This window comes from Berghia stephanieae, unplaced genomic scaffold (assembly GCF_034508935.2).
Source record: "Berghia stephanieae isolate SIO BIC M18660-M18661 unplaced genomic scaffold, UCSD_Bste_1.3 scaffold1161, whole genome shotgun sequence".
In the NCBI taxonomy this organism is placed as follows: domain Eukaryota; kingdom Metazoa; phylum Mollusca; class Gastropoda; order Nudibranchia; family Aeolidiidae; genus Berghia; species Berghia stephanieae.
This window is the reverse complement of record NW_027622137.1, coordinates 1-12,995: the sequence shown is the minus strand read 5'-3', so window position 1 is coordinate 12,995 and position 12,995 is coordinate 1. Positions and strand designations below refer to the sequence as shown.

At 34.4% G+C, this 12,995-nt stretch overlaps 1 protein-coding gene across 1 annotated transcript; it reads right to left on the bottom strand.

The window, feature by feature from the left end:
• Nucleotides 1–387: 387 nt before the first annotated feature.
• On the bottom strand, nucleotides 388–11,898 carry LOC144960984 (sialin-like; the record flags this gene model as incomplete). The annotated part of the gene is made up of 4 exons (XM_078894344.1): nucleotides 388–483; nucleotides 1,164–1,251; nucleotides 2,386–2,515; nucleotides 11,795–11,898. Coding segments are annotated over 4 exons (418 nt in total), but the record flags the coding sequence as incomplete, so codon positions are not given.
• Nucleotides 11,899–12,995: the final 1,097 nt, after the last annotated feature.

The following is a 12,995-nucleotide window of genomic DNA, read 5'->3' as shown; positions in this document are numbered from 1 at the left end:
AAAAAATTAAAAATGTGGGACGAGACATGATGCTGATAAGGCGCTGTTACAATTATTTTTTCCAAAGACAACGCTGTTCCCGACCAGGTACTCATTGTAATCCTGAGTGCGGTGATCAAATGTGAGTGACTTTATTTTGTGACAACCACAGAGGACTGAAGACAGTGACTTCTGATCAGACGACGAGTGTCACAATGCACAGAAAGAAGGAGGAGGAGGAAGAGGAGGAGAAGAAGAAAAAGAAAAAGAAGAAGAAGAAGAAGAAGAAGATGATGATGATGATGATGATGATGATGATGATGATGATGATGATGATGAAGAAGACGGTTTTTAATGAAAAAGAATACGCCATAGGAATCGGAATTACGCGTTTTTAATAGGTCTTACCCAGCACGTAAAACACAACAGGCCATCCTCTTTGAAAATCAAGTTCACATCCAAATAAGGCCACCAAGAATATAAAGCTGTTTCCAAACTCAAAACCTGTAAAGGTAATAATTCAGTCACCAATTGTAGACCATTTAAGCTATATTATTATATAACGGGCTAATAAAATCGAAAGTAGGTTCACAACTATTATTTTTTAAAATTGGGTTGGGGGTTAACATTGTTAGTAAAGCCCATATTAAATATTACCAACGAGCACGGAATTACTGGAAAATCTAAAAATGATAAAATTATGTTTTACAGATTGATATAATATGAGTAACTTGCAAACCCTTATTTTAATAAAAGGTAATTCTGTCACCCAGTGACTCAAATGCCTATTTAGAATAGTATTTGCTAGGTCACAATGATCGAGGTCATTTCAACACCATAATAAGTTAAAAATGGCTTTGTCAGAAAGTTCTAGATTTATAATTAAAAGCAAACGAGTAAAGGAAAGGCAAAGGGGAATGGTTCAAATAGGTAACAGGGGAAGATTCAAAGAGCATACTATCAGTGTACTTATGTTTGATATCACCTAAAAGTCTCATCCCGACACAAACACTGGACCCAAATGTCTCCATATATTAAGAACAATAATATAACCTATAGGACTTAAACTACCATTTTCGAAAAACCATGGCGTCTCATTTTAAAGGAAAAGTCAGAAAGCCACCAAAAGTGACTATATAAGACCCTACCAGAACCCCCGACTAACCTCCTACCCAGTCGCTCACCTAGACAAGGCAAAGCAAACATCACACTGGTCTCTTGGCGAGGACACCAGTTGGCAACCAAAGCAAATATTCCGGAGTACATGAAACCCTGTGAAAGAAAAAAAAATGATAATATTAGCCGTTACGACCGGGGCTCTGCATTACATTAGCCCGACCAAGAGAGCGGTTATTGTGACGAATCTCTGGCTTTAAGCTATGTGAAGGTGCGTTAGGGCTAACCCACATCTGAGACCTACTCCGACGACCCGGCACTGCCGTCCTCTGTCGTCTTCCGGATAAAGACGTTGGGCACGTACAAAATGCTAAGAACAAATAGAAGAGCCCCTAGTCCTACCCATACCAAGCGCCCGACGTCCTCTGCCGTTTTTTTTTTCCTAACTTGGCTAACTTGGTACGGGTAGGTCTAGTTGCTCCTCTTTATTCTTAGTAACTGGTCCGTGCCCGACGTCTTTTTCCGGAAGACGGCAGAAGACAGCAGTGCCGGACCGTCGGAGTCAGTCTCCAATGTGGGGTAGCCCGATATATCTGTGACAGCCCGAATCGTTGGCAGACAAAGCAATTATTGCGGTGAGCAAGAAATCCTGGGTAAGAAAGAAAAGGATACAATAAAGAGATAAACGAAACTCTCTTGTCGTGCGCTTTACTTATTAATCCAAACGACTGGGTGTCTATTTTACTTTAACCTGACCAAGAGGGCGATAATCGCGACAAATCTCTGCCTTCAAGCTAAACCCGAATCGTTGAAAGTTCAAGTTGCATCTCAGTTACTGCCCTCTTTGTAATGATGGTAAGTATAATGCCAGCTCGGAGTAAAATCGAACCCCTGCTGTCAAAGGTCAAGCTATCGGATTGTTATTGGGATTAGAACTTGCCATTTCTTATACTAGGGTCTGTATGTGTATAATAATAGTTGAATCTTTCAACTCCAACAACAATTCCAACTACTACAACTCCAACTACTACAACTCCAACTCTTAAAACTCCAACTCCAACGACTCCAACAACAACAACAACAACAACAACAAATAATGATGATGATGATGATGATGATGATGATGATGATGATGATGATGATGATGATGATGATGATGATGATGATGATGATGATAATAATAATAATAATAATTCAATATTGCCTACGTGTCTTTTCTATTTTTGTTTTTTGTTTTTTGTTTTTACAAAATATGAGTAAATTACAAGTGCAACCGACTATGCAACTTACACAGGTCAGACCTGCCACAGTTCTTACAGTGTACAACACCGGAAGGCTCCAAATGGCTGTAGGGATACTCAAGAGATGCAGAATTCCAGTTGTGATCAGCCCAAATGTCATCACACCTTTTGGACCCAACCTGATTTGGATTAGAAATTATGTGGGAGGGAAGTATTATCAAAGGGTTTATTATTCACTTGTATATTATGCGATCAGTTTTGAAAGTTGACAGTACCGGCATGAATGGCCCTGGTCCTGACAATACATGTCATCATAAATCTCTATCGTGTACTAGCGTAATTAACGATGGCTACGATACTATAGAGCATGTGTTACCAGCATAAAACAGCCGAAAGAGTCACCGTCCTTACAACGCCCACGTCCAGGTAAGAGAGTAGCTAATCAGAGACTATAAAGCGTTCACACAGGTTTACTGCTTTCACTTTAGTTCGACAGGTAAATTTTGCCGGACGCTAGTTCATAACAGACGGTGAGTCACGGCCTGTGCCGAAAGGGCGACTGAGCAATTTTTCCTATTGTAATAGGGTTACGAATACCTTATTGTTAGTCTGATGTGTGCTCATTGGTGAGAAATGTTCATGAGAAAATATTCATGCGTGGTAGACGCTAACGGTATATTCCGTCTTTTGTGTATTTGTATATTTGTGAGTAGAATTTAGTGAGTAGTGTTTATCATTTCCCCTCATTCCCTATCTCGCCCCTTTGTAAGTTGCAGCGATTGGTGGAGAGCGAAGTTACCTTATATGGACATAGCCATCCCGTTTGGGTGGACAGCTTGATTTTTATAGAATTTTATGTGGTTAAAATTAGCAACTCTTTCAACATTTCCTTATATGGAAACTAAATTTCACCAGGGCTTTCCGCCCACATACCTTTTAGGCCTTTATAAAGAGCAGCAGTTCTGTGCGGCTTCACTCTTGCTTTTACTTTATTAAACGATATATTATTTTAGTGTAACTTAAGTTACTTTGCTTATTTCATTCCTTAGTTTATCTCTGTGTTTTAAATTCCTCTTTTTCCAAGGTGAGTTGCTGCCAGAATATTTCTTATACTAAATTTATAATGTTAAGATTTCAGAGATTGTTAATAATGGTGATAATAATGGTAATAATAATGATAATAATAATAATAATAATAATAATAATAATAATAATAATAATAATAATAATAATAATAATAATAATAATAATAATAATAATAATATTAAGACTGGAATTATGGTATATATGATGATTTTGATATTTGATGTTTTTGTCTTACATGCTATTGATAATGATAACGTTGTGAGTACGTTGGTTAGTCTCATCTTGGAAGGTATGGTGTTGCCGCTGGATGGTAACCATGTCCTTGTCTCTGGGGCGATATATGTTTTACGGGAGATAATTACATTGAATTGTCTTTATGGTGATGGGGGAGAAACGTTGGTTGTTTTGGGGCGGCTCGGGGCCGTATATTTGATGCGTAAAAGACGTATCTGACATAACCTTTGTTGGCTCTCTGGCTTCATCATGTAATCAGGCCTGACTCGTAATTACGTGGGAGATCGCTGATGACGTCGTCTCTAATACGACAGTAGTCATGTTAAACCGCTGACATACGGTGTATGCCAGTCATGTACTCACAAGTTACTCGTTGACTCTGGAGGTGTAATTGATGATTACAGGACAATATCAGCGTGAGTTACATATTGGTGACTCACTTAGGTTTATGCTGACTTTTTGATGAAATGATATTCTCGTATCATAATATGTAAATATTGAGGAATACTAAATGCTTATGTATGTGAACAAATGTTGTTATGTTATTGTCATAATGATTTGGGATAGGAGATCGTTCGTTATCATTGTTGTTTATCATTATATACATTTATACATCTTTTGTATTGATGGTATTGGTAATAATCATTGTAGTAATTGTTGGTGATGATTTGAGAGAGGAATGTTGGTTGTTCTGGGGCGGCTCGGGGCCGTATATATTTGATGCGCATTTAGACGTATCTTACATAACCTTTGTTTGCTCTCTGGTCTCATCAGATGAATGTGATGATTATAATATGATGATGATGATGATGATGATGATGATGATGATGATGATGATGATGATGATGATGATGATGATGGTGATGATGATGATGACGACGACGATGGTGATGTTGTGACGCGGACAGCGTCGATGGTGACGACGACAGTTGGTATAATGTTGTGAGTCGTGATCGCTGTCGCGTGACGAATGATTGCTACCTATAGTGTGTGTGTGACTGTGTAGCGCATGTAGTATGTAGTGTAATTGTTGTCGTTATTGTTGTTATCGTCATTGCATGTTGATCATTGTTTGATCAAACCAGACTCTTGCTTTTACTTTATTAAACGATATATTATTTTAGTGTAACTTAAGTTACTTTGCTTATTTCATTCCTTAGTTTATCTCTGTGTTTTAAATTCCTCTTTTTCCAAGTCAACAATCCATCTGGGAACCGGGACGTGGCTTGATCGAATACCCCTAGACGGAAAGAGGCCACGTTTACTTAGTACCTTCAACTACAACTCCTCCTCCTGCTCTCTCGAAGTTTCCGCTTCCAAAATCTGTATAACACCTTTAATTTCTTCAATTGATGATTTTGCGCCAACATCCTGCGCATAACATATATCCACCCATCAACTAGTAAAAACAAACAGTTTACATCCCTACTACACTATTTTGATGATTTTTTTCTCAAGTTCAAAGTGGCGTAGTAAAGATGCTATTAGATGTTGCAATAAGATATTTTAGAGTCATAACTAGTGATCTACATACTTTTATTTGATATAATTTTAGTAGATCATTTGGGATTAGATTTTATAGGAAATAACCATAAAAATGGGTCATACATTTTAATTACTTCAAACGATATAATCAAAAATTACATAGTTATCTGAGTTTATACAAATAAATGAGAAATACTGCAATAATCATCAATAATCACAGAGTAGAAATATATAATCAAAGTCGTTTTATAATGAAGCATTGTTGAGATATCCGCTCACGTGTACAGCAATATCCTTTTTTGAAAGCAATAAAAAAAATGCGTAATCACCGAATTGTAGGGGTTTGTTGATCAAATGATCAAAACGAACAGATTTTAGTAATGGCAATTGACAATTCTTAGGAAAAGATATGTTATATACATTCCTTTGACGTTCGTATAGATCTAAACTATATTATAATAATAATAATAATATAATAATAATAATAATAATAATAATAATAATAATAATAATAATAATAATAATAATAATAATAATAATAATATCATAATCAATAATAATAATAATAATAAATAATAATAATAATAATAATAAATAATAATAATAATAATAATAATAATGACGATAATAACTACAATAATGATAATAATAATAATGATGATGATGATGATGATGATGATGATGATGATGATGATGATGATCATTTTCATGAAAATAATATAGTAGCTATCACCTAAACGCCTGCTAATTTTGGTAAAACGCAATAATTTCTCTTTAAAATATCGTTCCAAATACCCGTTTTTTTTTAAAAAATGGAATTCGCCTTTATATGTCCTCTCTGACAGAAAGGAAATAAAAAAAAGAAAGAAAGAAAGAATAAAGAATTTTACTGAATCATTTGCGGCCAAAGAATTGACTCATCACCTGTTTCCGAGAGTTTTATTTAACTTCCCAACGCCCCAAATTACTATCAATTCATTCAATATGATTTACTCCTCCCCACTCCACGCTCTCCGTCAATTTCCTTTCATGTCCCTCAAACTGCTTTCTTTCCATGGAGCGTCCAATCAGCTTTTTACAATTGCCCATTTCCAATTGGCTGCTGAATAAGGACAATTCTAATTTCAATTGTCCACCACTCGGTCATCAGCAAAGTCAAGAAAGCTCCTCCTACTCAAATCACACATACCCACGAATATGATAGGCCTTGTAGACCAGTCACTGGTCTTTGATGTTACACAACCATCCGCCAGCTTTGATCACATCGCTTTTGATGATGTCACTCAATATCTATCTTCTTCTCTCAACCCCGTCGACTGTACCACGAGTCAACATAAAAGAATATCGCGGTGAGGTGCGAATCGTGAAGATGGAATGACGTAGCTGTTTTAAAAGTTATAGGTTCAAAGTTCAATTGTCAGAGAGAACTGTTGAGAGATTAAACTGAGGTGGTAAAATGAAAATTGTTTCGCGGTAAAACGTTGCATAAATTAGTTTTATGTACACCAACACACACACACACACACACACACACACACTTACACTCTCTCTCTCTCTCTCTCTCTCTCTCTCTCTCTCTCTCTCTCTCTCTCTCTCTCTCTCTCTCTCTCTCTCTCTCTCTCTCTCTCTCCAGTGCTGCGACAAAAAAAAGGACGCTGACCAGAGAGCTAATACTATTTAAAATGGAAATTTGTTGAAAATGGTCTGCTTATTGAACAACCGAAGCATCGTGGATAACAGAAATGATCATTGTGAATAAGTTGAAACACGTGATATCGATGTAATACTAATACTAGTAATAATCATATAATATAAGTGTATTTATCTTACTCTTGATCGCCATTGTAATAATAATAATAATAATAATAATAATAATAATAATAATAATAATAATAATAATAATAATAATAATAATAATAATGATAATAGTAAAAAATAAATAATATCCATTTTTTGACAATAAAAATTCGTGATAAACGCATTGAAAAAGATGGGAGGGGGGGGGGAGGATTAATGATCAGATAATCAAAATGAACTGTAATTTTAAAATAAATTGACAATCATAAAGAAAAGTTATAAGTATTCCTTTGAACTTTGTATAGACGTCTAGATCTTAACACATTTTTATACTTTTTATTAACATACGTAAAACCTCACGATTATTGTAAGGAACAGCTGATTGTTACATTTCACAGAAACAGCATCTAATTAGCCAACGTTCTGTTTTCTTTTTTTTTCACCGGTGGAACTTCACTTCCTAATTCTGGAGCAGTTTGCATGAAATGTTTTTTAACCACATATCTCATTTGAGCCCTTTCACAGCTTATTCGACAGAGTCCATTTGCCATTTGCATTGAGACAATGCTTGTTTCAGTATGACCATTCATCTGAGTAAAGAAAAAAAGTCATTAGTTACTATTGATATTGATGATGATGATGATGATGATGAGGATGATGATGAGGATGATGATGAGGATGATGATGATGATGATGATAATGATAATAATAATAATAATAATAATAATAATAATAATAATAATAATAATAATAATAATAATAATAATAATAATAATAATTGTAATTATAAGAGTTATAATAATATTATTGATTGTTAGTAATAATACGATAGTGATCGCCTCGATGCCTGCTAATAATAATAACGTAATAATTTTCCTTTAAAATATAGTTCTAAATGCCCGTTATTCAAAATGGAATCCGCCTATATACCCACTCTGAAATATTTTTAGCAAAAATAAGATAGAGAAAGAAGTTTACTGTAGCATTTACGGCCAAAAAATTTGATTTATCACCGGTCTGCGAGAGTCTTATTTGACACCTAGACAACGCCCCAAATTACGTTCAATTCATTTCAAATTTACTCCATCTCTCCAGCAATTTCATCCCATGACCTCCAAACTGATTTCTCTCCATGGAGCGCCAATCAGATGTTTACAATTACCCATTTCCAATTGGCTGCTGAAAAAGGACAATTATAATTTCAATCGTCCACCAGTCGGTCATCGGCAAAGTCAAATAAGCCCCTCCCACTCAAATCACATATACTCTCGAAACTTCGGCCTTGTAGCGCAGTCCACCGGGCTTTTGATGTTACACAATCATCCGCCACCTTTGATCACATCGCTTTTTGATATCATAATATATCTATCTACCCTCTTTTCCCACGCCCGTTGACTGTACCAACGGGCGATGTAGAAGAATATCGAGGGAAGGTGCGAATCGTGAAGACGGAATGGCAAATCGGTGTGAAAGTTATAGGTTCAAAGTTCAATTTTCACAGAGAAATCATGAGAACTTGACTGAACAAGCAATAAAAATCGTTCCGTGCTAAAAATGTGCGTACAGGAGTTTTATACACACACACACACACACACACACACACACACGCTCCCTCCCTCCCTCCCTCTCTCTCTCTCTCTCTCTCTCTCTCTCTCTCTGAGTGTGTGTGTGTACTACTACTACTACGACTACTACTACTACGATTACTACTACTACTACTACTACTACTACTACTACTACTACTACTACTACTACTACTACTACTACTACTACTATTACTGCGCTATCATCATCATCATCATCAACATCATCATCATCATCATCATCATCATCATCATCACCATAAAACAACAACAACAATAACGTTATCATCACAATTGGACTCGTGTTCTTTTGTCTCAGGAGTTTGTCTGAATACGGGACTATTTTGTTAGCTAACAAAGAATTACGAGTAGACAAGATGTGTTTACACATTCATTGTGCAGAAACCGGTCATTACAAATAATTGAAATAAATGCTAAATTAAAAGTAGATTATTACTCTTATATTTATTACCATATGTTAGGGTAACAAAACTCAGATAACATCAATTTGAATTTTTAAAACAATTAAAAATATTTTTCAGGTTAATTTTAAATAGAAAAATATACATTTTTCAAGAGAGAATAAAGTATACTCACTATTTCTTGATATCAATGAAAATAATTGCGTCTTGAAGACGAAAATGTGGCCGTTATATCCATATAAAATAGAAAAATATAGAAGAAGTGTATGGTCAGCAATTGCAGTGTAAAAATGAACGATTTACGAAATCTGTCCTATAGCCTGACTGACAATGAAATCCAAGCGGTGCATTCTACCTGCAGGGATAAATATAGGCCAGTTTTCACGTTCAGGACATCTTTTATGACGTAACCACACGGTGGTCTCCCCGTCATCGACGGTGGGTCGTTCCCATTGGGGGTGAGGTATTATTATTATTAATATTATTATTAGTGCTATTAGTATTATTAGTAGTATTAGGATTAGTATTAGTACTAGTAGTAGTTGTAGTAGTATAATTAGTATTATCATAAGTAGTATTATTTGTAGTATTATTAGTAGAATTGTTAGTATATAGTATTATTAGTAATATTATTGTTATTGTTATTAGTATTATTAAAATTATTAGTATTATTAAGACTATTCTTGTTAGTGTAATTAGTATTATTAGTATTATGAGTAGTATTAGTATTGTTAGTAGTATTATTAGTAGCATTAGTAGTAGTATTGGCAGTATAATCATTATTTGTAGTATTAGTAGTAGTAGTAGTAGTAGGAGTAGTAAGTATTAATACTAGTAGTAGTAGTAAGTAGTAGTAAGTAGTAGTAAGTAGTAGTAAGTAGTAGTAAGTAGTAGTAAGTAGTAGTAGTAGTAGTAGTAGTAGTATCGGTCCAGCATAAACATCAAGTACAGAAATTCCTGCGAGGAGCTGTCCGATTGGCTTTTTTTTAGCAAATCGTGGCCTTCATAATGATATTATTCACTTGATCACATTAAGGTATTCGGATTTACAGAAATTTTAAATAATTTTCACCGATTAACAACATCAACTAATATTACTGTTAATATTACTGTCGTTTTTATGCCATCGATGTGATAATTATTGCCCTGGGAAATATGTATCAATGCCATCTAATTTATTCCTGATTAGGAATATACTGTTTACTTTAACTGTCATACTTGACTGAGTCCCATCATTCACATATTATATGCTATCTGGTGACACATGGCATCAGTGTATAATGATTAGACGATTGATTAGCAGGCTCTATGCTCCGTACTCTAGAAAAACAAATATTAAACATTTTGTCCAGAGAACTCATCCTTTATGTTTTTATGTTTTTAAGGGCTATTTTACGGCGCTTGCAACACATTTAGGTTATATCAGCGCAAGTAAAAAGGAAGAAAATGGGATAGTAAAAAGGTCTAGAATTACAATTAAAGCACCCAAGAAAAAGTAAGACATAGTCGAACTGGGAACATATAGGGATCAGATGTAGATTCCAAGAGCATACCACAAATTTACTTAGTTTGAGATCCCCTATAAGTCTCATCCGGACAAGTCATATGATATATCATCAGTGTTCATTCTATATCTATGACAATGAGTAACCATAAAGTCCTATATACTGTTTGTTTATGCATCCCAGTTATCTGCACATGCATTGATATTGTCAGTGTCACTTGATCTATGTATGACGTTGAGTAAACAAAATGACCTCTCTTCTATTTGTTTAAATCTTATTAAGTGAATTATCACTATGATGAGATGAAAAATTTTCCGATGATTAAAACAAATCAAAACGGTCATTTATTAACTTTTTGCCTTCGCATCAGAGAATTTACTTGTTTTTTATCAACTTGAGATTCATGAAAAATTAAAGCGAAAGAAGTTTGTTTCGCTTTTGGACCAGCCTACCAGTTAGTATCAAGCTTTTGAACAATATTGGGATCTTAAAAGAATTACGACGTACAATCAGGAAGGTTACATATTATATCTTTGAATATCAACACTTCCGCTACTGCTCAGTCAAGAGTCAGCCGATTTATAAAAAAGAAGAAGACATATATTAATATAACTTTTGCGATGGTATTGTTTAAATCTTTCTTCTTGGTTTTTATAAGTCATTGTCTTATTCTACTTGTAAGTATTTCAAATAAAATTGAAATTATTTGTGAATATCCCATCATTGTTTCCCTTTTCACTAATGTGACCAAAAAGATATTCCGCTGCTATGTCAAATATAGGATCGAGAGAGGTGTTTCACTTGATTTCAACTTGACTTGATGGCCAACTTAGTATAAGATTTCAGTCTGATTCAGAATGGATTTGATTTTATTATTCCTTTGAATATAATCTGACACACCCACAAAGCAGAGAAAATCGGTTCATTCTATTTTTGACAAATGTTTTTATAGGCAAACTTCTCTATAAATTATAAATGAAATTGTGGTACATATCAACCAAAACAAGCCACAATCTTAGTTTCCCTGCACATAGATATTGTTTTCTTTAAAGGGGGGGGGGGGTACATAATCATGGTTTTCCCACAAAAAAAAAGATGGGACATTTAGGCTATTAAAACTATGGTCGTGGTCTCCTGGGGTATTTCCCTCAGACAGAGTAAACAGCTTGAATTTATTCACGGGCCAACTTCAGTTTGCTGCCTAAGCAACGTGTAAATAAAAGGTTGGTTGGATGCGCATGCCATTACTAAGGATCAATTGCAGCACAGTTCGGGTCATTTGCATCTAATTATTTTAAAAGTCTGGCACATGATAGTATTCCATCACTTAACATTAAGTTACCCACCTTGTAACGATTATTCCAGAGGGAATCTGCATAAAAAAGTAACCAAAGAAGAATGAAGAAACCACCCAGCCTTGGGTCTGGGAATCCCATGAAAATTTCCAAGCCTAAAATATAATGTAATGATACATTGATATCACTTGATACATACATCAATGTGTGTAAAAAAAGAGGGGACAAGCTCTAACACATTATAGTTAAAATGGTTGTTCTTCTGGAGTTGTAATATTATTATATATATTATATATATATATATATATATATATATATATATATATATATATATATATATTATGTATATGTATGTATATATATATATATATATATATATATATATATATATATATATATATATATATATATACATGGGCGCCCAAAGCCTCCAACCAGGGGGATAGGTTGTGCAATATCAATGTGCATATATATATATATATATATATATATATATATATATATATATATATATATATATATATATATATATATATATTATAAGGATGTCAACAAAGTAGTAATTCGTTTCATTTTGCGCAACATGTCAAAAGTAAACATCGAAGAATTATTTAAGATTACTTTATTATTTCACTTATTCGTGTTCGATTTGTCAACTGCTCTATTAAAAAAATTCCATCACATTAGCTCATGACTCTTAATTGGGTTGATTTATTTTCCAAGTTTCATGACAAGACATATTTTCTTGATCATATTTGAATAACTTGTCCTAACTTACTCTTCACTGCTCTTTCCAATGTTTGTTGTTTTTGTTCTTTCTTTTTTTATTTGGGGGGTGGGGGGGGGGGGGGGGGGGGTTTGTTCTTGTCTTGCTTTGATTGTTTATTTGTTTGTTTGGGGGGGGGGGGGGGGGGGGTCAAAAGGAAGACGATTGGATTGTTGAAAAAATATAAATATACAATTAAATATACCCGAAACAAAGTAAGACAAACTGGACTGTCTCAAAAAAAGGGAATAGACTTATATTCAAATAGAAAACCATTAATTGCTTGGTTTGGGATCACCTAAAACTCGCATCACGACACAATGCAAATGTCGCTGCTTCAAGCTCGAAGAAATAAATAACAATAGACAAACGGATTGGGGATTGGACGCTTCAATTTGAATAACGATAAACATAATGTGAAGGTTTCTGGTTTCTCTTTTGTCAACTAAACACGATGGCTGAAAACATTAAAGATGAATGAGAGAT